The 27,829-nt window shown below is 45.3% G+C and overlaps 1 protein-coding gene across 1 annotated transcript in view; it reads left to right on the top strand.

Moving 5' to 3' along the window:
- The window catches only part of LOC147724585 (fibrocystin-L-like), a 505,554-nt gene extending 484,663 nt beyond the window's left edge, over positions 1–20,891 (top strand). Inside the window, exons 79-80 of the mRNA XM_086918064.1 lie at positions 5,720–5,948; positions 19,500–20,891. Of these exons, the coding sequence (XP_086774190.1) occupies positions 5,720–5,946 (227 nt within the window). The 3' untranslated portion in view covers positions 5,947–5,948; positions 19,500–20,891. The remainder of the gene's footprint in view (positions 1–5,719; positions 5,949–19,499) is intronic.
- The last annotated feature ends 6,938 nt before the right edge of the window (positions 20,892–27,829 follow it).

A 27,829-nucleotide genomic window follows, 5' to 3' on the forward strand; every position in this document is an offset into this window, starting at 1 on the left:
ACTTAAGGAGCCCAGAATGAAAATAAATGTTGGTTAGAAGGCCAGACTGGTCAAAGGTGCACAAGACAAGGTGGCACTGAGCAGCTGTGTCAATGCATTGTACTTCATCCATTAATCCCAAATCACGCAGGCACACACAATGGCAAATGTTACAGATCTTGTGCTTCGCTCACTTCAGTTCATTATCGGCAAAACCATTTTACTCTGCTATGTAATTAGTACAAATGAAGTGTATCAACACCACAGCACCCAGAAGACATAATGATATTAAATCAATGTCCAGCAATGGACCCTCAAAGACTCTGACAACTCAGCAGGTCAGGGACTCATTTACTACTTTTCGATTCAGGGCAGTGCAGCAAGTCACTTTGCTGCACTGCCTTGTGTCAAAAGAAAAGGGTAAGAATGCACCGTATTCATGAGATACAATACGTTCCTACTAGTACAAAAATTCCCTACCTGAATTGGTCAAAAAGCGATGTACGTCGCAAACACATATAGTGCTTTTTGACCAATTCGGGTAGAGAATTTTTGTACTAGTAGTTTGTGTTTCCTTCCCCTGGTTCTCTACCTTTATCCAATGTCGGGGTCCCCCTCTGTTTGAGTGGTACAGTGCAATGCTAGCCTCTTCCACTGCGCTAGTGCACAATTGACCTCCTTGTGCCAACGCAAGCACCGTTGCACCACAGTGCAAGGGTTTCTGCATCGTACAAATTATTGTTTTTGTACAGGAAAGTAAACCTTCCTGCACAAAAAACAATCAATGGAGGCGTTTTACTCCTTCGATGTGTGCTGCACAATGCGGCACACAGAAATTGGAAAAGAAAACGGAAAAACAAGGAGAAATAGTTATTTCTCCTCATTATACCTCCCCTGGGCAGGAGTAGGCTTTTGATGCATTCCCAGGTTTACCAGGGTAAACCTGGTAATGCATAAAAATTCATGGGTTTTGCGTGGTAACACCCAGGCAGCGCCCATGGAATGCCTCTGAGACGCAGAGTAGGGCAATGCAGCGACTTGCGCGACCTTGCCTTACTCCATATCTACGAGGCTATGAAAAGCTTGCTAGACCCTAAGTGGCTTCATAAATACAACGCGTCGCAAATCACTATGCTTCATTACTCTGTGCCAGGGAGGCGTTTCCATGGGCAATGTGCGGGAGTTTACTATATAACTACCATGGATTTTGAAGCATTCCTAGATTTACCAGAAGTGGTAGTCCTGGGAGTGTGCCAAAAACCTACACCTCCCATGGTGAGGTGTAACAATGATATATATGTTTATTTCTCCACATGTTTCCCTCTTTCTATGTACGCTTGTAGGAAAGAGCCACTTTTTGACATGGTCACCCCTGCATTTTGCTTGAAAAATGATGTGCCTTCGACTGTAAGTGCACTCGGTTTTGCCTAACCAGGTCCACAGTGCCAAAGATCTCTACAAAAACTGTAGAATTGTTCCTCCAATTGAACAAATTGTGCCACCCGTAAGGGACCTCTCACCAAGCACATTCTAGACTGACATTGCAGGCTGCATGTCTTGGTGCAGACAAAAGTGAAAACATGTCATGTCACACATCCCTGTGTGCCATGTCCCCTAACACTGATGTCAAATTTGTAAATCACCCCTACCACAGGCCTAACAGTCCTAAGGCAGGATGCTGAATATCACATGTGAGGGCACACCTGCATAAGCAGATATGCCCCTATCTTGGTCAGTCGTATTACTGCAAGTGGCCTAGGAAGCTATTTTAAGACATATGCTGGTCTCCAGTGAAAACGAGTCTCCCAGCCACATGATGGCTTTACTTAAAATACGATGTTTGGTATCAAACATCTTGTATTTGCAAACCCACACTGATGCCCGTGTTGGATTTACAAATGCATGCCCCCAGAGGGCACCTTGGAGGTTCCCCCTGAAAACCTACCAGCCTCTGGTGTTCTTGCTCACTGGTTACTCCCAGCCTGCCAGCCTGCCATCCATGACGCTGCTCTGACCTCCCAGGGTGAGAGCCTTTACTCTCACGAGACCCAGAACAAAATTATTATACACTTGAGATCTGAAAAAGAACGTTTCCGAATCCAGAGGGTTGAGAGGTCCCTTCACAATTGAAGGGGGAATGGTGGACACGTCCTCCCTAGTGTATCTATATTAAACATACAAGTATCCCACCTAGGACCACTGGTGTGGCCCTTAAAAGAATAGAGGGCAGAGGGTAAAGGGGTAGGTCACCCTGAGTGGGTACAATTGCTCCGCACAAGTAGTGCGGGGAAGGAAAAAAATCCTATTTTTTTATATATAACCCTCACACACTCTAGTTGTGTCATGCTTTATCATTGGGTTTACCCCAACTCCTAAAGGTAAGGCTGGGCTCAACCGTATTCGAGGGAGCACATACAAAAGGGTAACCAGGGAGCTGAACTAGAGAATAAAAATCCCTCAATTTCTCCAAGGTATCCCTTTATTCGTGGAGAAGATGGAGAAACTGGAGTGAGTGTTACCAGGCAACTGCTATGGATTTTAATGTACTCCCAGATGCAGAAGACATTGTAAACCTTGGAATGTGTCAAAATCTTCTGCGTCCCAGGTGAGCTGTAATGAGGAGAAGTTTATTTCTCCTCATTTCTTCCTCTTTTTATGTGTACTGCATTCTGCAGAAAACATAGAAAGAGGAAAACGCCTTTATGGATTGTTTTTTTGTGCAGGAAGGCGTCCATTCCTTTGCAAAAAGAATCCTGCCTGTAACTCAGGCCCCCTTGCACCATGGTGCATGGAGGCCTGCATTGGCACTAGGCTGCCGAAAAGGTGCCAGCGCTGAGGGAATGGACAGGAATGCACTGTCTTAGATAAATACGATGCAATCCTGTGCAGCAGGGCAGCGCATCATGGTGATTGGCTGCGCTGCCCTGCACCAGGATTCCAGTAAATAGGTAAACATCCTTTACGGCGCGGAGTTTACACTGCGCGTCCTTTACTACGTAGCCATTACAACGCAAGTCGTTACTACGACTTGCCCTGGAGGGCGCTCTTGGTAAAGGAATAGTTTGATTTTCTATTCCAACACCTTCCCTACTGTTACGTGGGCTGGAGTTGGAATAGAAAATTAATCTAATCCACAATGCAGCGTCCTCCAACGACTTGCGTTGTAATGGCTGCGTCGTAAAGTACCGCAATCATTTTGATCGCATTGTACTGACGTACATCCCACTAAATATGCCTCTAAGTGTATAGCTCGATCTGTCTCTTCTGAAACTCGCCAAAATAAATCAACTTAGTATGGCCTGGTAGCAATGCATAGCTCACTAATGACCCCATGTCACGTTTCACGTGGTTTAGTCCTGGAAACATTACTTTGCTTCCTGGGACATCTATTTCCCCCTTTAAATGGCCTTTAAAGCTACGGGATGCACATGATTTGGCCTACAATGCAGAAATATCGCTGAACATCACACACTATGAAAACATGCTGAGGTTCTTCCAGTTCATCATGAATAGCAGAGGGTGCATCTAAAGCAAAATCTACCACAACCATTATGGAGGATTAACTTTATTTAAAGTGCTGGAGTTTTCATCTGACTTTGCAGAAAAGGGGTGCACTTTTACAAACTTAAATGTCGCATCTTTAACCCTTAATAAAAACTTTAGAGTTTTAGCATCGTCTGAGAAAAAATGTAATTTTAACATGATACAATTTTACAGGCCTATACTCGCTCAACAGTTGCTAAACATCTGACTATAGGTCACACGAAAAAAACGTTTAAAAGTATAGCAAAGAAAAGCTTGGATCTTTCAACATTGCTTTTCTCACCTGGAGATTGTCTGATTCTGCTCCAGTGCACCGATGAGGAAATGTTCAGATGAGCTGACTTTATTCCTCAACCACGTTCTTCGGCTCAAAACAGCACCGATCCACAGGAGCCCCGACCAGTAGGCAGCATAAAAAAGCCAACCTGTGGCACACAGAAGAGTACCTGGGGGGAGATGAGATGGGAGTGATTAGTGGCAACCAAGGTTTGCACTGCAGCTGCTGCACATGCTGCATAGATTGAGGCTCTGGGCCGCGGTCTAGAAGTGTCTCCTGGACCCCTTTCTCTACAAAATGCAGTCTGTGCTGTGTTTCTTAGAGAGGCACTAGGTGGACTGGTCTGATGCCACCAAAGTGTAGAATGCCCAAAGGTGAGCACTATTTGGTCTAGTCTAAGTGGTGCTTGTGGACAGTAGCAGCATCTCTCTGGAAGAGGTCAGCATCAAGCAGAATGTGAGGAGAAGCCACTAATCTGGTCAGGAAGAGAAAGCACAACTGAGATCCAAGAAGGATCTCACGCTCACTCTGGGGCTGGGCCTACACTAAACATCTCCCAGAACACTGCCCCTATCCACTGCATATGTCAGTGAGAGATGGGAAAAAGAGTACATTGGGAGAAGTTGTGATCATTTTGGGACCTCGAAGGAAGGCAAGCACACGTGCAAATGGAGGTAACAGTTATCCTATCAATAAAGGTCTTGGAGTCAAAGCTTGTAAAGAAAGATGTAAATCTGCAACTGCAGGTATACTACATTACATGGATGCAGATTTACGTCTTTCAGGAATTGACTCAACTGTCCAGAAGTATACCTCGAAGCCTGCGATCCATACAGGCGTAAGAATAGTCTAGAAAATCTTAAGTGAATTCCAGTTTTGCATGAACACATACACAAATGTAAAATTGCTCCTGAGAACATCTGGAAGTGATCCTGTGCGTTATCTTGTTTTGTGTTTTCTCTATTAGGAAAATAATATTTTTACCCATTGTAAATCCAGTTCCACTGGACCTCTATCAATTTTAGGGATGCTCTCTTTCCCTTCCCACCCGAAAGGTATTTTCTTGTCCTTGCCTGGAGTGAATACCAACATTTTAACAGGTGAGACAGTATTAAAAAGGATTCGTAAATGCACACAAATGTTGAAGTTTATAGATATGCACAAGCTCACAGGACATTCCAACCCAGGTGCAACCGTGTGAGTAAATCTACTTGTGCATAATTTCCAACCTCTGAGAATTCCAAAAGTGGCTTTGCACATATAAAAAGGCTATTACACATGTGAGCTAAACTTACGGCACAGTGATAGAAAGCTTAGCAATTTCTATGTTGTTTGTTTTTTAACAATTTAGCGTATGGTGGACTACAGTATGAGTGCGGTTTAGGCTTTATGTGCCCTACACAAGAAAAATATGTATTTGTAGAGCTGTAGGTGTCACAAGGGGTGCTGTCATAAAGCAGAGTTTTACATGACTGGTCATGGACATGCACATTTTCTGAGTTCAATGTTCCATCATAAAGCGGTATACAAGTTCAGCCTATACACTGGACAACACGTTCAGTTCCAATGAAACAATGGGATTAGACATGTCCTATTTTAAAGAAGTATGCTAAGTAACTTCTCTGATTCTGTGAGCACACTGCATTAAATATCAAGTACTTATGATGTGTAGGTCTGTCCATACAGGGCATTTCCTCTCAACGCTTACGCCTCAATACATAGCCTCATGAAGATGAAGATGCATTTATGCCCAGTATTTAGATTTTTGTATCCAAATGTAGGTGCATTGAGGCTGATAATACATTTAATGTAGGGACAGGCAGTTTCTTAAATATACTTTCCACGTCATTATGATCCTAACTGCACATAAAACGACGACTGCAAAATGCTGATGTAATTAATGTCTGGATTGTTTTTTAGGCTCAAATTTCAAGATCGAATTTTCTTTGAACAAAGTTTCCGCACAGACCCGAGCTTTTGATCCAAAAACCTCAGCAGTAGGAACAACAAGTCCAACTACAACCAAAACCACAACAAAGAAACCCATAGTTGTCGTGGACACATCCAGTTCTGCCTTGGGTGTCAGAAGTGGTCTTGCCTTCCAGGTGGCAGTTCTGATCGTTGGATTGTTACTAGGGACACTCTGAAGGTAAGTGGTACTGCTTTTCGGGTAAATGGTGAGTGAGAAAGGTAAAATCAGAACAGAGTCACCTCTTGTGTCACTTTTTCAGTTTAATAAGACGGTATTGAGATTAGAGAGAAGATAATACAGAGCATTACAAATATGAAATAAATATAAAATAATATCATCATAAGGAGATAGATAACAATTCATATTTGTAAATATGAAGAAATCATTATAATGATATAAAAGCTCATTCTGAAATTTAAAACTGTGAGAGACAGAGGGACACGTAATAGAGACGAGAAAGAGAAAATAAAGTAAGGCACAGAATTTTTTTTTATTTTTTTAAATGAAGCAAAATATAACACCGTTAGAAATGGGGTAGCATGGTGCAGAGCAGGCAGGCCAAACTCCAAAGGACATGTGTGAAGCATTAACACAGTACACACAGGCGACACACAAGGCACACCACAAAAAGAGATCACACCCGATGAGGTGAAAAGAATAACTTCTGTATTGTATCAAACATTCACAGGTAATCACACTTATCGCTATACTGCGCCAACTGGCGCCAGGGCAATATTTACAAGGGGATTATTTACAGGGCAGGGCCAATTGGGCCCCTGCCAGAACCATTGCTACGCGATAAAGGATAAATGAAAAAGTTAAGTCCATCAGCTTTAATGCTGCAATAAAAAAATAAAGCATTAACATTTGGCATAACACATTAGGCAGGAACCTCTGCAATAAACCCTCCTAGCATAACTTTCACTATAGGCATGGCGTCAGGCATAGATCACATTAGTATGCACGTCAGCACATTAGCATTGGTCGAAATCACCAGCCTCGAGGCAACATGAGGCGGAACTCAGAGGGTAGGAACATAGTGTGCATACAACTGGGCTCAGCCACCGCCCACCTGGGAACATAAGCATCTCTCCCATGGTCATCAACACATTCAACATGGGGCATTGAACAACTGCGCACGAAATGTCAACCATATTCATGTGGGGCCTCAACATAAGTACCTGGGGCATCCCATTAGACCCTAATGCATTAGGCATGAACTCACCAACTTCCTAAATCAAAGCATGCACAATAACTGAGGCATATACCTCACTATACCTCATGGGTGTAAGGCAGATGAACATGGAGGTTTCATCAAGGCGTTACCTGTGGGCATCAAAGCCTAAACGTCATGCATTCTAACATGGGCACCACTTCCATTAACATAAACCCCTGGAGTAGCTTCGTAGGCATGCAGACATCAAACCTAGCCCGGGGGCGTAAAGCATTAAGACATATTCGTCATAGTCCCGGCCTAAGTTATCTTTGCATAGGGCGGAGCCGGCCTAACAAGGGCAATATCTTTGGGCGTAAAGAACATCAACAATAGGACAGCACATCTGACCTCAGGGGGGCACAAAATGTATTACCTAGATTCAAGGCCCAAAGTTGTAACAATGAAGGGGGCCCCCAAGTCACGGACCCAGTGAGAGCCCATCTCCCTTTAGGACTCTCCAAGCAAAAATTAGGGAGCCCACAAAGTTCTGGCCCGTTGGGGGTCCCCTCCTGGGACCCGAGGTTGGAAGAAAAATGCCTCACGTTGCAGCTACCTGCAACTGCGGCATCGCTGTGTAGCCCCCGGGGCACTGTGGCCCTGTCCATGGTGGAGCCCCATGGGGCATCAATAGTTAATGCTACATGTTGCAGCTACCCACTGCCAGTCAGGGCAGCTGAGGAAGCCGGGCTGGCACGGACGCTCCCTGCGTCTCCCGCGTAGGACCTACGGGGTGGACACCGACCCTGTGCCCCGTGGCCCCCTCCCTCTCCACCGCCAGTCCCCCTTCGGAGCCCCTCACTCACCGGGACTCTCCTCCGGTGTCCCGACCGGCAGGGCAGGCTCTGGATGTCTTGGCGGGCAGAGAAGGCACTGACAATGTGCCTCGGCAGTCCCTGCCCGCCATAAACCTCGCAGCATTGTCTTCCCGCCTCTCCTCACCGACCAGCAGACATTGCGGCAGGCGCAGTGCTCCCACCAAGTCAAGTCAAGTCAAAACCACTTTATTCGATTTAGTTAAAAATCATAAAAGCATTCTACAATCACAAAGAGAAAAGGGCAATACAAATTCATGAGGAATTACAGAAATCATCGATCAATAATATTTACATATTCACAGTATACAAGATGGTTAAAAAGCATCAATAGTAGTTAATTAATTTACAGTATAAAAATACAGTTTAAAAGAGTAAATACTCAGTAAAAAATTTTTGGGGATATAAACAACATTTCCATTTCAGCCTTCTATACAAAATCCTTATGTTACATTTTTAAGTCTTCTCCTCCTGATCCTAACTGCAGCAACAAGATAATTGGCCACGCTAAACATAGCCAAAGCAGAGTCCAGTAATTGGAGATACAGGAGGGCAGGTTTTGCCTAGTAGAAGGCTTTGTCCTTCAGTAATGGAACCAGGTATTTCTGTCTGGGCGCAGTAAAGAAATTACAGAACAACATAAAGTGCATATTATCTTGCGTTGAAAAGTTATCGCAATTACAGACAGGGGCGTCCTCCTCCTTATACCAGCCTTGACTATCACAAAGGACTGTGTAAATCTGATGAAACCGGAGTTTAACCAGAAGCCACCTATGAAAGGGGATATTGACGATGGTAAGGTACGGTTGTATAGTAAGGCGGGTAATGGTCAAGTAGTGGGCTCTGACCGTGGGCTTAAGCAATTGGCGTTCCTCCCTCTCCACATTTTTCAATGTAATAAAATTGACCTTCACCCAATCTAAATCAGATTTCTTTAGACCCTGAGGGACCGAAAAAATATCAGGACGTCCCAGGTCCAGAGAACACTTTTGTATGTATGATAGCCAAGTAATATTTTTGAAATTGTCCAGTTTTAAACAGTCCACCAATATTTTATGATTCAGACCTAGATTGTTATTGGTCCAGATCCTTATCCATAGCAAGATGGGGGCCATTAGAAGGATGTCAGATATGTACCCAAGACCAACTTCCTGGTGAACTGAGAACGTGGCTGTAGATTGGGGGAGCCCTAAAGTGGAACGGAGGAACTTATTTTCTTCCCTTTGAACTGGTTCACTATTTACATAGCCCCACAAACCTGAGCCATACCTGGCTGTTGCTACAGATTTCGCCCTGTACAAGTTTAATAAAGCACCAGTTGGCTTCCCGCCCAGTCTCCTGGAAAAACTTAAAATAGCGTTGGCCGAGCTCCTGACCGCTTTAGTTTTAGCTACAATTTGCGGAGCCCAGCTCCCCTTGGTGTCAAAAATTACACCCAGGTACGTAAAAATGTTGACATTAGTGATCATGTCACCATTGCAATAGAACTGTTTAGAGTTATTTTTGACAGCCCCAAAAGCCATGACATGAGATTTGGAGTTGTTTATCACTAAGTCAAGAGATGACATAAAATCATTAAAAGCATTTAAGAGTTTTTGCAGACCTATGGGGGTCCGAGCTATCAAAGCTGCGTCATCCGCGTACAGGAGAACAGGAATGCGAGTGTCCCCTGCACGCGGAGTGTCCAAGGTAGCAGTTAAAAGAGTCTCCTCAAGTGAATTTATATACAAAGTAAACAGCATGGGAGCAAGGATGCAGCCCTGCCGCACGCCCCTACTTGATTTGAACCAAGCAGTACGATTACCTTCTTGGTCCATTCTAATTGCGGCTTTTAAGTCCGTATGCAATTCTGCCAAAAAATATACAAGGGGAGGATCAAGACCCAATTTTAACAGCATGGTCCACAGCCGGGCTCTATTCACCAAATCAAAGGCCATGGACAGGTCCATGTAAGCAACAAAAATTGACCCTTTTTTGGCAATAGTGTATTTCGAAATTAACAAATGAAGATTTAAGCATTGGTCCTCAGTCCCTCTACCAGCACGGAACCCATACTGAGCATCTACTAGAATATCATTGTCTAGGGACCAGGTGTTAATTCTAGCTAGCAGGACTTTGCCCAAAATCTTCATAGAAGAATCCAATAACGAAATAGGTCGAAAACACTTAGGGTCACTTCTTTGGCCCTTTTTAAAAATGGGTACTATGATAGAACATGCCCAAGTTTTTGGCAAACCCCCCTCATACACACAATTAAAAACATTAGCTAGAATCTCAGCCCACATCTCAGAATTAAGTTTATAGAGGTCCAGGGGTACCCCATCTGGGCCCGGGGCTTTATTTGCAGCAGAGCCTAAAATTGCCAGCTCTACTTCTGATTTCCTGAAATTTAATTTAGTGGGAGAGGATGGGGAGTGGGGTATTGTAAACGCCTCAACTACTACATTTGAGCCATATATATTGGAAAAATGGTTAATCCAGTCTGCTTCAGGGATATTAATTTCAAGATCCATGTTGTTAGTATGGGAAAACAAAGGATTATTTATTATGGCCCAAAATTTGGAGCTCTGTTTAAGGGTTGTAGGATCCATTAAAGAATCCCATGCTTCATCTTTGATGGCTTTTTTCCGTATTTTTACGGCCTGAACATATTTTCTTCTCAACGGTGCCACCAAGGACCTATCTCTAGGAGTTTGTTTAAGAGCTTTCAGCAAAGCCGAGTGTGCCTGCGAGCAAGTGCGGTCAAACCAACTAAACACTGGGGCAGAACCCTTCCCTGATTTAGCTCTGAGCTCTTTTTCTACTCTGGCACAAATAGCTTCAAAGGCACTCACAACCTCCCCCCCCCCCTCCTCTCTCCATCCCTACATTTCTCAATTTCGACTGCCATATCTTGCACAATAAGACCATGAAAATCCTCTGGACAGACTTTACACCATTTAAGGCGTCTTCCCTGATCTCTGCTTCTTACGTCCCTTGTAGAGGTAGCCCTTAGATCTCCTTTACACAAACCAGAGAGAACGTCCAGAACCAACAGCACCGGGTTGTGATCACTGAACCCACTTACAATTGCATTATAAAACAATACGTAACGTAGGAGCCCCGGGGACATAAAAAAGTAATCGATAATCGATTCACTGCCCCTCGCGTTATACGTGACCACACGGTTTATTGGATCTGAAAACCCTGGTTCATATAAGTCATTAGATGATAGTAGGTTTTCCATTGCCACACCCTTAGGGCTATGTTCAAAGTGAGGCAGTGATGTATAATCAGGACCGGTATCATCTACAATCTGGCAGTGAGATTCACACAGATGAACATTAAAATCACCCATCATTATTATCTGAACAAAAGTGGTTTGTTTTGACATATATTTGGTTAAAAAGGCCGATAACCCGTCTAAAACAAAATTAGGGGGCCCCCCCTGCACAGAATTATAACAATTTATAAACACAATCTTGTTTTTGTCTGCCAAGCGAATTTCCACCAGCTGAAAAAAGTGCAAGGAACTGGGGATTTCTCTGACATTCCCTGCAATTTTAACTGAAACAAGGAATAACAAACCCCCTCTATCCCTTCCCGACGTGGAGCTCTGGGCATCAACAAAGAATGAGGTATAACCATCTACCCAAAAGCCTTTATCTTTCGTCCAAGTTTCTTGTAAGGCAACTATATCATGGTTCTTCACCGATTGTAGCCAAATCTGATCATCCTGTTTTGCCCGTAGGCCCGCAATATTCCATGATAATAACTGGATGTGCCCTCTACCTAGTTGTAATGGGTCATTTATAACAGTTTCAACCCTGACATCAGATGGGGCAGCCTCAGCATTGCCTAGGCATAGGGGAGTCAGGTTATCATGTTCAGGCTCTAGTCATTCAATGTCTATTCTGTCAGCTAGGGCCGTAAACCTATTTGACAATGGTAAATCATTGGAGGATATGTTCCTTACAGCATTTACTACCCCATTGTCCTTGGTTGGCTTTGTCATCCAGTCATTAGTGAGCATAGGTGAGATAAGTTTGTCCTCTGCCCAGATATTATCAGTAGACTGTGACTTGTTATTCTCCTCAGCACCAGGTCTATAAAGTCGGGGATAAAAGAAGCCAAGAGGCATCGCCCGAACACCTTTACTTACAGGATCCAGAGGGGAGTCGGCCCAGAAAAGTCGACTAGCGACATTTCTGGATTTAAAATTAACAATGACACAATCTCCAGACACCTCTTTCTTACTTCTGCCCACCCAATTCACCCTTCTACTTGTTACAATATTATCTGCGATGTTACTTTCTCCCGTGCAGTTAGCATTACACCATTTTTTGACGTGCCTGAGAAGGGTCTCATGTTGTTCCACCTCCCCGTCTTCAAGTTTGGGCACGTTAACCAAAATTGCAACAAAGGGTGTTGCATCCGGAGGTAAATTTATTGGGGGTACCCTTTTTGCCACAGCCCCCAACTGGCATCCAGGCCTTGTAGAAGTACTTACACTGTGGGCGGACTCCATTGTGGGAATATATATCCCATTATCCACTTTCCCTTTTTGTGGCACAGGGTTAACGATGGGCAATAGAGGGGTAACAACCGGCCTAATTGTGAGTGGGTCCCCAACTTTAGGCACCTGCACAACTGTAGGACATGGTGCCGAGGGCACAGAAGAAGAAGGGGGCCGAATGTTAAGAGCATCGTTAATGCGATCACATTTTGCCATAAGGTTTTTGACACAATCCTTCAAAGTTTCAGTAATGTCAGAGGCAATCTGGATTAATGCGGTTTCTAGTCTTTCTGTAAACAATTTTTCTAGTAAGGCCACAATACCCTCCTCCGTGACAAAAGTTGGCTGAGGAGATCCAGCCACAGTTAATGCAGCATCCCCCGGGTTCATAGGGAATGGAGGTATCACAGTTTCAGGTAAAACCGGAAATGGAAGAACTGTGGCGGATTGTGACAGAGTAGGTCTACATGCCTCAATGATAACCCGAGGCTCCAGCGGAATGCAGTTTATAGCAGAGGAATTGGATGTATCAACAGCCCCAGGGCTAGGAGCAAGGCCTAGCTCACGCTCGGACTCAGCGATCTGCGATGATAACTCCCCCACCTTTGTTGTTAGGTAAGTGATTATACTGGTTGTGTACTTTGGCACCTTCGCTTTAGCTTCGTCTGCCGCCGATGCAGCCAATTTACGCTTACCCATGGTGAGTGGTGAAAGGGAGTGGCCCGTCCCATCCCTGGTCGTCCTTGGACGGCCTTAGACGGCCCGCCCTCTGCCCGGGCTCCACCCGGCGCCGCCCGCGCGCGTCCACGAGGCGGAGGTAGCCATCTCCTTTTGTGCGCCTCCTGGCGCTTTGAACCGGAAGTAGGCGTTGCAGTGGCCCGGGCAAGCTGGGAGTTGTGGTCCGCTCCTCTCCGCGTCCGTTTGATGGAGTTCCACGGCGGCGGGGGCGACCACAACGTCAGGGACCCAGCGGCGTGCAGCTCAGCGTGTGGTCACTGATGGCAGCGTGACCCCTCCTGTGGCGAGACAAGATTCAGGTGAGACCCCCGCTCAGCTCTGGGAGCCGTCTCCTTTTGTGCGTCTACTGGCGCTTTGAACCGGAAGTGGGCGTTGCAGTGGCCCGGGCAAGCTGGGAGTTGTGGTCCGCTCCTCTCCGCGTCCGTTTGATGGAGTTCCACGGCGGCGGGGGCGACCACAACGTCAGGGACCCAGCGGCGTGCAGCTCAGCGTGTGGTCACTGATGGCAGCGTGACCCCTCCTGTGGCGAGACAAGATTCAGGTGAGACCCCCGCTCAGCTCCGGGAGCCGTCTCCTTTTGTGCGCCTCCTGGCGCTTTGAACCGGAAGTGGGCGTTGCAGTGGCCCGGGCAAGCTGGGAGTTGTGGTCCGCTCCTCTCCGCGTCCGTTTGATGGAGTTCCACGGCGGCGGGGGCGACCACAACGTCAGGGACCCAGCGGCGTGCAGCTCAGCATGTGGTCACTGATGGCAGCGTGACCCCTCCTGTGGTGAGACAAGATTCAGGTGAGACCCCCCAGCTCACGGGAGCCCCCACGAGGTACTCTCCTTCATTTCCTGCCGTGGCTCCAATCAGGCCCGGCCCTTAACAGGCACGCCCGCAACCGCCTACCACAGCGCGGTTTGCAGGGGGCGCGGCAGCAAAGACTAATGGCGGTGCGGCAGCCAGTGGGTCGCTCCAGCCCGCGCCAATACCAGCCCGGCTCCCCTGACCTCAGCGGGGAAGCCTGCACGGCGCACTGGGACTCCCGGGCCGTCAGCAGTGATCCTTCACACGGCAATGAGGGGTAGGCTCCCTTCGATGCGGAAACACCATGCGAGGTAGGCTCCCGTCAATTTCAAAACAGGCACCACAAAGGCAGCAATACACGGGTTGGGCACCCGTTTCCTTTCTTCTTCTTCTGGCAACCCCCAGGCGGCGGGGGTAATCTTGGGCAGCAGCGAAGTGCAGGGTGGGCTCGCCTTGACTTCAGTAGGCACCACGGCACAGCACACACGCGGGATTGGCTCCCGCAGCGCTTTAAAATAAACAGTTCTTCTAGGCCAAGCAGTGCTTCTGTAGCACAGCACTTTGGGGGCACAGTCCTCTCAATACAGCTCTTAGGCCTCAGCTCCTCACCTCTGGGGCTGGGAATATAGCGCTGCACGCACCAAGCGCTAGTCAGCAGGTCAGCTGGGGGACAGTGGTAGCACTCCCCGCCTCCTTCTGGGCACAGTCACAGGTGCTCCTTGGCAGTCAGGTAAAGCGCTCTTCTTCTCCAGGCGCTTTTAGGTGTAGCGCTCGCGTGGCGCAAGGTCCCACCAGCAGCCTCATGGATCTAAGATGGTGCTCCTTCCTTCTTCAGGGGCCAGGTAGCAGAGCAGCAGGCACTACTGGGCAAGGTCAGCAGTCAGTGGGCACTCAACAAAGACAGGACGGTAGGCTTTACAAACCATCATCTACTGAAGCGTGGCACTCCTCCTGTATGGCAGCCTTTACTCCTGCAGTGGGGCTTTCACTAGCCCTGTGGATAGCAGAGGGGTTTCAGTTGGGTGCAGGGTCCAGCACACAGGCCCAAGTGGCGGTACCCCCTGGCAGCATGTCCCCTCATGTTCATGTCCCTGCTCAGTCTTAGCACATGGTGACACAGCCCCCTTATTTATGTGCCCTCAGCCCACCTACCAGACAGTACCAGAAGCTTCTGGAAGCGTCTGGGGAACTGGTTCTAATTGGCTCAGGGGGAGGAGAAGAGCACCCTGTGTGCCAGGCTTTCCCTTCAAAAGCTGGGATGTCTGGGAACCGAACATCTAGACTGCTAACCCACCACAGTCAGGTGGCACATCACAAAGCCATAACATCCATTTTAAACGCAGCATGTCACCAGGGTACATTCTTTCGATGGGGGAATTATAGGTGAGCCCACCATTGCATTACATTACTAGGGCATCTCACACCACACATGGCCTATACAACTCTCTACCATAGGGAGACATCCTAAAATAGGGGGGTGAAAAGCGAAACATATTGGGAAAATGGGCCAAGTAAAACATAGTCATAATAATTTAGACTTAAGTTTGGCTTGATCAGTTTGAGTCAGTTCTCTAATTCTGTCTTCACCAGCAAACATTAAAAACTAGAAAGTTGAACAATTGCATTGTTGTAAAATGAAAAAGTCGCTTAATTATTCAAAAGTACATATTGCCCTTGAGACTACAGTTGCTTGAAATGCACACCAATTAGCTTCATTCGCAGTGGCGTAGCTAGACCTTTTGCTGCCCGGGTATGGTCCCTAAGCCCGAGTTTGCCGCCCAGTGCAGGTAAGAGCAGGGGAGGGAAGAGGAGATCACGAGGAGGGAAAGTAAAAAAAAGTTTTTAAACTTACCTTGCGCTCACTGCTGTCCCCATCCCCAAAAAATGCCACCTACAAGGGACCGCCCTCCCCCAGCTAAGCCACTGTTCATTAGATGATTAATTTACTGTGTTTGCCTTTGATTTATGGCTTCTATGTTTGGGAGATTGTAGGGTGCTAAACATTTGATTGCTGTTGCTCATAATATAATGCCTCCAATGTACTTGAATAAAAAAACAAATTACATTTTAAAATCATAAACGTCTATTGGTGGGAGCCATGATTTCCTGTGCAAATAGTAACTCTGCTTATGCCGAGATTGTCTTTGCATGGTTGGAGAACCTATTCATCAGAGCTTGAGTACCTTTCTAGCTAATATGAGATGCTCCGTATACTTCAGTAGTCTACCTTTTGGCGCTGTCAGGAGACTGCATGGGTTTTATCACAGAGTTTTTGTGTTGATGTAAAAAAGCACCTATTTGTTTCACAATTTAATACTGATTTTGCACAGGTTTTTGTGTAAAGCATAAGGGAGCAAACAGTGTATTTAGGCGGGCAACACATGGAGAAAACTGATTTTACATTATTTTTTGCTGCATTTGATTATTTGAAATGAAGATAAACAACTGCCACTTTTCAACTGTGAAAGATGGGACTTGAGGCCAAGATACTAAATGGGGCTAGCAAACCAGGATTTGCTAACTTCAACTCCCTCTGTGGTTTGAGGATATAATTTGGGAAAGAGCTTCTTTTTGATTGGTTACTCCTCTTTTTCGAGGACTGATGCTGCTGGTTGTTGAACGCTGTGCCCTTGGGAACTGCTGTCCAGTCCTCAGTGCATGTGCTCTGGCCCCTAAAACTTAGCAAAAGAGGCACATTTTTTTATTTGGCATATTTAACTTTACAGTAGGCCCATTGTATATGGTGTAGGAAAATGCACCAGTTTCTTAGTAAGTTAATGTCACCTGCGGATTGCAGCACCTATTGTGCTATTCACTAGGCTGACTAGGAAGCATGGCTTCAGGTCTAAATATGTAGCCTGACTTCTGCAGCTTTTAAATTAATCATGAGGGCACAGCTGTTAAAATACACCTTTTGACAATAGTGAAACCACACTTTTAAATATTGGGTAAGCGCCCCCCACCCCCACCAAGTAGGCCTTGTAGCCCACAAAGGAGGGTGCCCTGTCCCTGAAATGACTATTGCTAGTTCTATAAAGAAAACGCTAAGGTATGATTAATATGGTAGTTCGATACATTTGGTTTGGAATACACTACAGAGACAGGTCAGCCGCTCATTTTAATATTTATTAAAAATCCAACTCAGTGGTGAAGTTGGATATTGGCTAAACATACAGGAAAAGTAACTTTATAGTTTACTACCTGAACCCCTGCAGGCTATTAGGCCTACCTGCAGATGACCCGTCAGTGCGGGTTTGATGTGGTATACAATAGTGCTTTCAGAGCTTTACCCAAGCAAAACAGGTCAGGAGTATCCAGGAAGTTCACAAACTTAAACAGGATCGGGGGAGACCTGTACTTTTATCGTATTTTCATTGGGGTATCCTGACGAAGACAGGTCTTTTGATTAAAAAAAAAGTTATCATCCTAGCTTTGGATTCAGTGGAGGAGGAAGCTGGCACCAGAAACAGTTTGGAGTCTTTGACTGGGATGCGGCAGCTCATTACCTCAAACACACTGCCAGGTGTGCCACAAGCTCTCCTCAAGGGGTAGAACGATTTTGCCATCTTTGATTTTAATGAAAATGGTCCACTGGGGGACAGTTTGCCGTGAGGCTAGGGAATTGAATAAACGAAGAACCTCACCCCCAGTTTCTCATAACACATTCTGGACCTATAGTTGAACAGAAGTGGATTGGACCTGCTGCCTCTTACCTTTGGAGAGGTGGACCTGCTCCCACTTGTACCCAAGACACAAAGGTGGACTGCAAGGTCAGTTTGGCTGACCTCCTGTGTGCCTACAGGGATTTAAGCTGCAAGATACCTTTTTCCTGGAGTGAACAGTTTACAAGTTACAGCTGGCACTGAAATAGACCTTGCTGGTGGCTTCTGTAGAGTCTGACTCTCCCCGAAGTGCTGTCATTGAGGTCCTGGGAGCCGTATAACTGTATAGTGTCTAGGATGAACTATCCCAGAAAGTCAGAAAAGTATCTGGCTAATTGGAGACTAAACATTAAACTTCTAGGTGTACGTTTCAATCGATACAACTGATTCTCTATGTATCATCTAGTAAATTGGCCACCACTGTGAAGAGAATTTGCATTTGCACATGTATTTATCTTATTTGTTTTTTCTCCCCAGTAAAATTTATGTTCCCTGTGGAGAAGCCCTTTTCCCTACATTCTTAGAAAAAGAGGATAGTCTTCCCCTTGCTGCCTCGCCATGAAACTATACTAATTTCTGTGTGTGTCAAGACTAGGTTTGCGCATGTTTATAGGGTGGTGACTATCCTGCAAAATGTTTTGACCATATAATTATTTCTAAAAATCAAATAATTACTCTTCTCTCATGGGGAAAAAAACTGATGGCATGAGATAGAGACAGCTATGTCACACAATTCACCCATTTTTGCAATTAAAAAAGCAATTTTTAGCACAATGGAAGGTATCTGTCCTTGTATCCTATTTAAAAAGGACCAGCTGTATAGTGATCAAATTAAAAAAATGTACACTGTTACCACTTGCAAGTATAAAATGGTAACATTGGCTAGAATGGCACTTTGAAGGTAGGGCTGATCACCTTAAACTTGTTCAGTGGCAAAAGCTTTTAGCTTAGACACATACATGAAATTCATTCTCTTAGCATGCAAGAAATAAGCCAGTAAAGCCAGATGGCGCTGCTGTTCAAGGAACTATCTGGATATTTGGGAAGGCTTAGAACTAGGGGTGGGTGCTAAACTCCGCTCCACCGGCAGAGTTTGTGGAGTTTTGCCACTCCTCACTCCCCTTGGAGAGCGGAGTTTCATAAAAACTCCACCAACTGTCGTGCAGCAGAGTTTTTTCTTGTGCGTGGCTCACCAATGCTAAGTTGGCAAGTGTGAGCAAGAAAATGGAGCTCTGGACAGCCTGCAGGTGAAATTTCGCAACACAGGCCGTAACCGCTCGCATTAAGAAAGCTTCCACTCCTGGTGAAAAAGCGGCCGCTCTGGTAGAAAAGCTACTCGAGCATCAGAAAAAAGCAGGGCCCTCAGGCGTGCCGCATGGTGCAGTTTGTGCTGATTTTACAGTGCCAGACAAGCTCCCGGTGTAAACATCATCTTGTGTAGTGCGACGTACCGCATGCAGCTCGCAGAACTCTGAAGAATCTCGCAGAGTTTTTGGGAAACTCTGCGGAACTCTGCAGAGTGAAACTCCATGGGTCACGCTCACCCCTATTTAGAACACCAGACAAGAGGCTAAAAGGCTAAAAAAAATGCTCGATTTCAAAATTCCTGAAAACTGTTCAGTTTTAAAATCATTCCTCTCGATCATTTCTCTCATACCAACTGAATATGATGTATAAGCATGTAACCATAGCAATTTTTTTTATAATATCTAGTGACTCCTTTACCAGATTTACTTCTGTTGCTGTTTTGGGCAGACTACCATGGTTAAGCTGGGGATTCTTACAGAAACCTGTGTTTTTTCCATGTGGTAGCTCAGTCACAGGAAGACTGTTGCCTCTCTTCTGTGGTCTAACAATCTGTGGTGTCCTACAAAAATGTTTCCATATTTTTTGTGATATGCTCTTGGAAAGCCCTGGAAGGCTTTGGCGTGTGTTTAAATAACGTTCTCGGTCATCAGGCCTATATAACTTTTGCAAATATTCTGATTAGAAATTTATTGATTTTTCTATTTTTTCAGGTCACATCTGTGAGACTCAGTTTCAGATGGAAATCTAAAAACTTGGACGCTGTCAAAGGAAACTATTTACTCCGTTCAATGTTTTTAAATGTTTGAGGAGCAAGAAATGTAAAATAAATATTCCTTTCGCTACTTTGCAAATGGTGGAAGAGCAACAAATTGCTTTGAGTCAACTGATTGAAACAACTATTTTTGGTTTTTCAGGTCCTGTGTATTTGTCATGTATAGAGGGGTGGGTGTTCAATTAATTGTAGCAGTAAATGTTTCACAAACAGATGTTTGACAAAATTTGATGATTGTATTTCTCATTTAGACTGTCTATCCAAATTAATATGTGGTACTTCGTCTCTTTCTAGAAATCTCTTAAGTGTCCTCGAACTGCAGTAAATTTTGGGTTTTGCCCGGCAACCTTAAATATTCTGTTGACATTGTCTTTTTCTACTGCTTATCTTCTTACCCATGGGTTCGCTTGAGGTTTCTTCAACTGTATGAGTCCATTGAGGCTCCAGCAGCCAGTGCTATCAGTGATTCAATGTTGAAATGGTAAAACAGTAACCTTATCCGTGCATCCAACTGCATGCGTGGTGCACTCATAGGCTCAGGTGGGATTCCAGCGCAAAAATGAACTGAAACAATTTTCGGGCCGTTTTAGCATTGCAGTGATTTACACCTCTTGAAGTGTGGATTGTAATGAAGGCCATCGCGTGTTTCCAGGTCAAACTAGAGCAGCCTTTTCTGGCATGAAAAACAAAAGCACTTCAAGACCAGGATGCAATTTATATTTGGGATGAATTTCTTATTGAATGGTACACAAGAAGAATTACATTATGAGCTGTAAATGTCTGTTTATTTGGGAGATACGTGAACAAATATATAATTGCCCAATTACTATGCTAATAGCAATACTAACAACCTCTCTGCTGTACATTAGTTATTACGCCTGTTTTGCACTTTCAGAGCAATGTAAATTAGAAGAGTTGTTTTTATCCATTGTTGTGATACTAAATGTATCTGGAAAGTACAGGCTGAGTGGGCCGGGTCAGGAGTGCACAACACTTTAATTGCGATAAAACTCAAATCAACCAAACTTTCACCTGTTGCTATTTATACTGTTGTTGATCTGTTTTATAAACTCCAATGTACAAAATAAAATAAAAATTCTTTGAAACCAATGCATTTTTGTTTATATAAGAATATTAACGTAATCTTCTTTAGATCGTTAGATCCTACATTTATTCTTATGCCTCAGGTTCTTCTCATGCTGCTTTTTTGTATTGTACTTATACTGTTTCTTCACCTCAATGTCAGTTTTCTCCTTGTAGAGGCTCTGATACCCATCGGGGTCTTGTTTACGCTTTATAAAACTTTTCAAATAAATAATCTGCAGACACCTGCTCTGTCTTCATGTAATGCTTTGTTTGACGTTATTCTCTGTATCTAATGAATTTGAAGAAATCATTGTCATTCTTATGTAATAAATCAAAGTTTCAGATGCACGAACAGATACAATTGCGAGTTCTTAATGTCCTTCCTTTGATCCAGTGATACCAAAAATGTTCTAACGATTCATATATCCCTGCTAGTAAAAATGTACAGTTTCTGAAACAGGTGTGAAATTACACATGAACGTCATCCCTGATAGATTTCTTCATTGTAACCTTGATAATTATGATGAAAGGGCAATCCACTATTGAAAGACATCTGGCATAACATGATGCAGCAGGCAACCCTGTGAATAATGGATATCGCTAAATGATTGAGGCTTCTTATTCAACTATTTGAAAATATTCTTTTATCATAATGAAAAGCAGATATATTATGACAGGTAATGATGTAAATTATTTTAAATTAGTTGTTTCACCGATGGTTGTGCTTACAATCTAATCACCCTTAGCTCCAAGCTAAAATGTAATAAATAAGATGACACCACATATCCCATCAGTAGAACCAGAGATATGATTTTTTAAAGTTTTAGGTGAAAATAGTGTCAAAAAGACAAAGTGCCACTCGCAGTTATGTGGTCATGCTGCACTGGGGAAAAGTCACAAGTTCAGGCTGACTGCAATTGAGCACGGGTCATATACAGGGACCAGGTTTGTGCTGCTGAAGTGTTACCTTCTCAAGTCTCTGCAAAAAGTGCTTTTCACATTGCCAGGGTCCAGAAGGAGGAGGTTGTTGGAGTAAGGAGCAAGTCGGGTGTTGCAGACGGTTGATGCTGTAGCTTGAAGAGTCAGCTGTCGGTGGAGACCTGGAGATTTACATTAGCAGTTGCTGTAACATTTTCTGGGGCCTTTATTTTCTCATTTGCTCACTCAGAGCCTTATTTATGAGAAGTGATGCATCGCTGCATGAAAACAGTGATGTGTTCTTCCTCAGTGAGACAGGGTACGAGTGAGAGAAAAAGACTGGTTGCTCTTCCTAAAGACACCTTATTAGCCTCTAAGTAAGGCAGGTGTTTAGAGAGGCAATCCCCCCCCTTCTAATGGCAGGGCACCGAGGATGGGCATCAGACTGAAAGTGGCAAGGGAACCTACAGAGAGCAAGGAAAGAGACAGGCTGTGCACTGTGCAAATTTTCCTGTTTCTGAGTATAAGTGAGAGCATCACTAAGATGAGTGGGAGGGGCACCCAGAGGAGGGGGGCTGATGGCAAGTGCACAGCAAGGCAGCATGTGTGAGCAGGCAGAACAGAGAGAAGAGAGGCCGTGTGAGGAAGGGGTGAAGGGGACAGTGGGAGTGTGGGGGAGATGACAGGGTTGGTGGAAGTACGAGTGAGAGATGAGAGGTGGCAGTGAGATTGCGATTGAGAGATGACTGGGTCAGTGGGAGTGGGAGAGAGAGACAAGAGATGGCAGTGGGAGTGGGAGGTAAAGGCGGCAGGGTTGGTGAGAGTGGCATGTCCCATCTTCATTTGCTCAGCGCTACCCTTCCGAGTGGGCCTTATCACCACAGCTATTAGATTTGCTGGGAGGAGACATAGAAAAATATTGCTCCTTGCCACACACAATTAGTCCAACTATCTTTCACTACTAAGGAGCGACTGAGAGTTTGATGCAATCTATGTAACCAAAATGTTTAATCTGGACTCTGTTTGTGCATGTGTATGTCTGTATATAGATGTGTGCACACAGACATGCATTAAAAGTCAGATTTAATATTTTTAAACAAACGTAAGGAAGTGTTTACAAATATACGTGTACGAGTGACTGTGTGCCATTAATGTATGCACACCTGAGGTGGCACAATACATGCAGGTAACAGTACTGGACAGAGTGTGTGCTATGTGCATACACTGCGTGCAAGTGTGCCTGTAATGGTACCTTACATGGAGGACCCTGGGTTCCATTTTGGAAATCCCAGACCTCCCTAGCAAAGACATGAGAAGGTAGAGGAATCTTTTTCCCTGCAGCCCTTCTCTTTAGATGGACATTCTTCCAGCCAGTTCTGCCGTTCAGCCTCTTTCTCTACCCTTTTTCTCAGCCCTCTCCCATTGAACCTTTCCTCTACCACTACCAGTATCCTCTGGTGAGCATCTTCAATGACCTCATTTTCCAGCTCAAACTTTACTCACTCCCTTTCGTCAGCACTTCCACTCAATATCATTTTGCGCCATTTACCATTATTCTTTTTCCTTGCTACCTGATTCTGTTTTTCCCTCTTTTCCTCCATTAACATTTTCATTGCCTCCAGCCCTGCATTCTACTTTTCAAATCAAAGCTTTATTTCATATACACACACGATATCATAAAAGCACATACAAAATTTTAAAAAGAAAAACCAAAATTCATAAGCCTTACATTTTACAGGGTTAATTACAGTAAAAACATTTGTGTTACAATAAATAAGTTAAGAGGCATATTAAACATTAGCAGCTTTGTAGAGTTTAAAAATGTAATTAAAAACTAAGTCATCTCATAGCTTTTGCTCTAATTACCCATACCCAGCTCAGAAATTTGGCAACCCCACAAACTAAAGATGTACTGGTGTCAGTCTTAAGTATTCTTAAAGCTACGGAATAATTCCTAGTTCCGAGCAATAGACATGCTGGTTTTAGCCATTTCTGTCTTGGTTTTGCATAGGCTGGGCATGCAAAAAAAACATGAGCAATGCTTTCAGTGGCGCCTTCACAAATTGGGCAGTCTGGTCGGGTTTGATACGGAGGCTTCCACTTACAAGTGTAATCGTGTAAGGGTAGGTTTCCCAGCCTGAACTAAATAAACAGAGATCTATCCCTTGGTTTTTTTATGAAATCCAAGTAAGGCTCCAAGCGAGGCTTGGGTTTATGCTGTTTAAACTCTGTTAATGTTAATGTTAATGGGTGTCTTATATAGCGCTCGGCTACTCCAAGGAGTGTCCCGGCGCTTTCTGACCCATAGCTGAAAAGAGAGATAAAAGAAACGGAGAACAGACCAGTTATTGACTATAAAGCCAGGTTTTCAGGCCCTTTCTAAAGGCCAACAGATTAGAAGTGCAGCGGAGATCCAAGGGGAGGGAATTCCACAACTTGGGGGCGAGATGTTTAAAAGAACGACCACCCATCCTGGCTTTTCTAATGATTGGGACAGTTGCCAAACCGAGAGATTCAGATCTAAGGGATCTAGTGGGCTTATAAAAAGTAAGCCGTTTCTGAATATAGTAGGCCCCAACCGTATGGAGTGCCTTATAGGCCAATGTAAGTGCCTTGAACACAATCCGCTTCCTGACAGGAAGCCAGTGAAGGGAGAGTAGCAGCTCCGATGTCCTAGCATGGCGGGGGAGGCCAAAAATGGCCCTCGCCGCAGAGTTTTGGACCACTTGAAGTTTTTGCAGAAGGTAGTCCGGAAGGCCCAAGTAAAGAACATTAGAATACTCGAGCCTGGAACAAATTAAGGCCTGTACCGTCAACCTCCTATGGACCAGAGGAAGCAGAGGGAGGAATTTGCGCAGCATTTTTAGGAGACCGAAGCATGTACCGGTGAGGCCTGTTATTTGGGATTTCAATGAAAGATTGTTATCAATTTTAACCCCGAGATTTTTGGCCACCGAGGAGGAAGAAGACAGAGGAGACATACTCACCGGCCACCAGTCCTGCCAAGGTGGGTCTACCTGACAGCCAAAGAAAAGCACCTCCGATTTATCAGGGTTGCACTTGAGGCTGCTTCGCTGAAACCAGTCGAAGACAGCTCCAAGGCAACCACGGATGCTCTCACCGTCAAACTCCGCACCCTTTTTACAGGTGAAGAGAAGCTGGGTGTCGTCAGCGTATGATATGATCTGGGCACCAAGAGACTCCGCCAGTACCGCCAATGGAGTCATAAAGATGTTAAAAAGGGTCGGGCTAAGTACCGACCCTTGAGGGACTCCGACCTCCAACGGCGGCACTTCGGCAGAGTACGGGGGGGCCCAGATCACCTGTCGACAACCCGCTAAATAGAATCTAAGCCAGCTCAACACCGTCCCTCTGAGACCGATCTCATAGAGTCTACTCAAGAGACCCTCACGGGGACGGTGTCGAAGGCCGTCGACAGATCTAACATCACCAGCATAGCTCTTCCACCTGAGTCAAGAACTTCCTTGATGGCTTCATTTACTTCCAAGAGAGCGGTCTCGGTGCTCAGATTGGAGCGGAAGCCTGACTGGGTGGGGTGGAGTAGACCATGATCTTCCAGGAAAGTGGAGAGCACAGAGTGGACGTGCTATTCCACAATCTTTGCTAAACTAGGTAGAAGAGATATTGGCCTATAGTTTACATGCTTTTCAGGATCAAGGCCAGGATTTTTCAGAAGTCGAACAACCATTGCCTTTTTCCAGGCCGGGGGGACAGTGCCACTTGTCAGGGATAGATTGAGAACGGGATTTATTAAAGGGTTCAGAATCTTGGCAGTACTGGCCAGAAAGGTCGCAGGACATGGGTCCAATGGAGAGCCTGACTTGATCCTAAGAAGGAGATCCAGAGAGGTGGATGTAGACAAAACTGGAAACTCCGATAAGACAGGACTGGATTCGGAGGATGAGGATGAAGGATTACAATCAATGAGAGCTGAGCTAAGGCCAGAGGGGGGAAAAGAGTCTTGGATCTGTTTGATTTTTATAGTAAAGAAGTTCGCCAACTCAGTGACCCAAGATTCCGAGAACTTGTGCTGAACTGCACTGGCTTTGGGAGAGACAAACTCCTTGACAATAGTAAAGATTTCTTTACAGGAGTTGGATGCTGACTCAATTCTGGTGGAAAAATAGTTCTTTTTTGCCTCCAGAATATCGGCGTGATAGGACTTAATAGATGATTTGTAAGCGGACTTGGCTTCCGCATCATATTGCTTATGCCAGAGTCTTTCGGCTAACTTACAGTTACGCCGGGCAAGAGCCAGAGACTTGGAAAACCATGGCGCTGAGCTACGCTTAGTGGATGAACGGGGCATAGAGAGTGGGGCAAGGTCATCTAGCCGCTCAGTCAGCCATCTCTGTAATGTATCAAGGTCACTCTCCAGATTACCTGATAAGATGCAGGGGTGTTCCTGATAGGCTTGGGCCAGACTTTCAGGAGTGACGTTATGGTATGGCCTACTGGGGTGCCTGAGATGGTTAGAATTTGTACAGGATGGTTTACTTCTGCCCTGAAGTAGAAAACAGATAAAAAAAATGGTCAGACCAGAGAACAGGGATGGGACAGGTCATGACAAGGGGGACGGTGGAAAATACTTGATCCAAAGTGTGGCCCTTATCATGAGTCGTACCCGACAAGTAGGGAGTTAGACCTAAAGGGGCAGTGATGTCATTGATTTTGATTGCATCACCATCTAACTCGACATTCATGTGAATGTTAAAATCCCCTAGCACTATGCAGTGTTCAACCTTCAAGCAAAGAGTGTTAATTGCTGATTGTAACTCATCAAAGAAGGGACCCCGCAGGCCGGGAGGTCTATAAATCAGGAGCCCAGAGAACGATTGATGGGGGGACAAAGTGATGGAAAAGACAAGGGATTCGCAGCCAGAGATAGACAAAGATGGCACGACTACACAAGTAACAGATCTTTGGACTACAAGTGCAACCCCTCCACCCTTACCCAGTGACCTATCCTGTCTATAGAGTATATAGTCCGGTGGGATGGCTGTAGCGATATCCGGGTTGGAAGACTCACTGAGCCAGGTTTCTGTAAGCATTAGACATAATGTTTTTTCGGTTGTCAACAACTCAAAGATGTCCAAAGCATGCCTGTGCAGAGAGCGGGTGTTTAAGTAATAGGCACTTGAAGTTGTCAACAGGGAGAGTACGAGGCCCCTCAGATGCCCGGTAAATATTAGGGTGCCACCCACAGCCGGGACAGCAGCATTTACCGTTATAACGACCAGGAAAAACACGCCGACAGGTGTCAATATTAGTCCTAAGAGACAATAGATCAGCTGCGGTATAAGTATGCTTGGAGCCAAAGCCCCCCTGCCGCGCCGTCCGCTGCCGAGACGTGGACGGGCGCAGACGGGCAGGACTCTGGCACGACTCCGGCGCAGGTCTGGCGCGTCCGCTGTACGCGTCCGCTGCGCGGAGTCATATCTATCCGTTTTTAAAGCACTGCTAGAGAGCGTCACCAGCCCGAGCCACACCCAATATGGCGGCCAAAAAACGAAGGACACAGCCCTCGGCGTCAACAATCAGCCAAGAGCTGGTGGAAGGCGAAGGGAGGGGGGGGAATTAGCACAGAGCGCCAGGGAGCGCTTAGGAAGTCCCACACACTTATTAAAATCAAGTCTGTAGAACGAACTACCAGAAGTCTTTAAAAAGGTGCAAAATAGCAAAGTAAAGAGGGAGACCTCCCGGCTTCCGCCTCAGGAGGGAAAAGCAGCTTAGTCAGAGAATCACACGCTAGATCCTGAGAGTCCCTTTTAAAGCGCTGCTAGAGCGCGTCACCAGCCCGACCCACACCCAATATGGCGGCCAAAAAACGAAGGACACAGCCCTCGGCGTCAACACTCAGCCGAGAGCTGGTGGAAGGCGTAGGGAGGGGGGGGAATTAGCACAGAGCGCCAGGGAGCGCTTAGGAAGTCCCACACACTAATCAAAATAGTGCCAGTAGATGCCGATAGGGCACCCAGAAAGAAGGATAGAAAACCAGACCTCAACAACCTACATCAAATACAACTAATAACCGAAACCGATAAGACGAACCTTAGCAGCTCTGAGAAGCCAATGAACTGCCTGCTACTCAACTGTCGATCGGCAACTAAACACGCATCAGACATAGCAAACCTCATCCTCAACAAGGAAATTGATTTGGCGATCCTCACAGAAACATGGCTTGCAGAGTCATCATCGCCAACAATGGATTTATTAGTACCTCCCCACTACAACATTGTGAGA

This window comes from Lissotriton vulgaris, chromosome 4_1 (assembly GCF_964263255.1).
Source record: "Lissotriton vulgaris chromosome 4_1, aLisVul1.2, whole genome shotgun sequence".
In the NCBI taxonomy this organism is placed as follows: Eukaryota; Metazoa; Chordata; class Amphibia; order Caudata; family Salamandridae; genus Lissotriton; species Lissotriton vulgaris.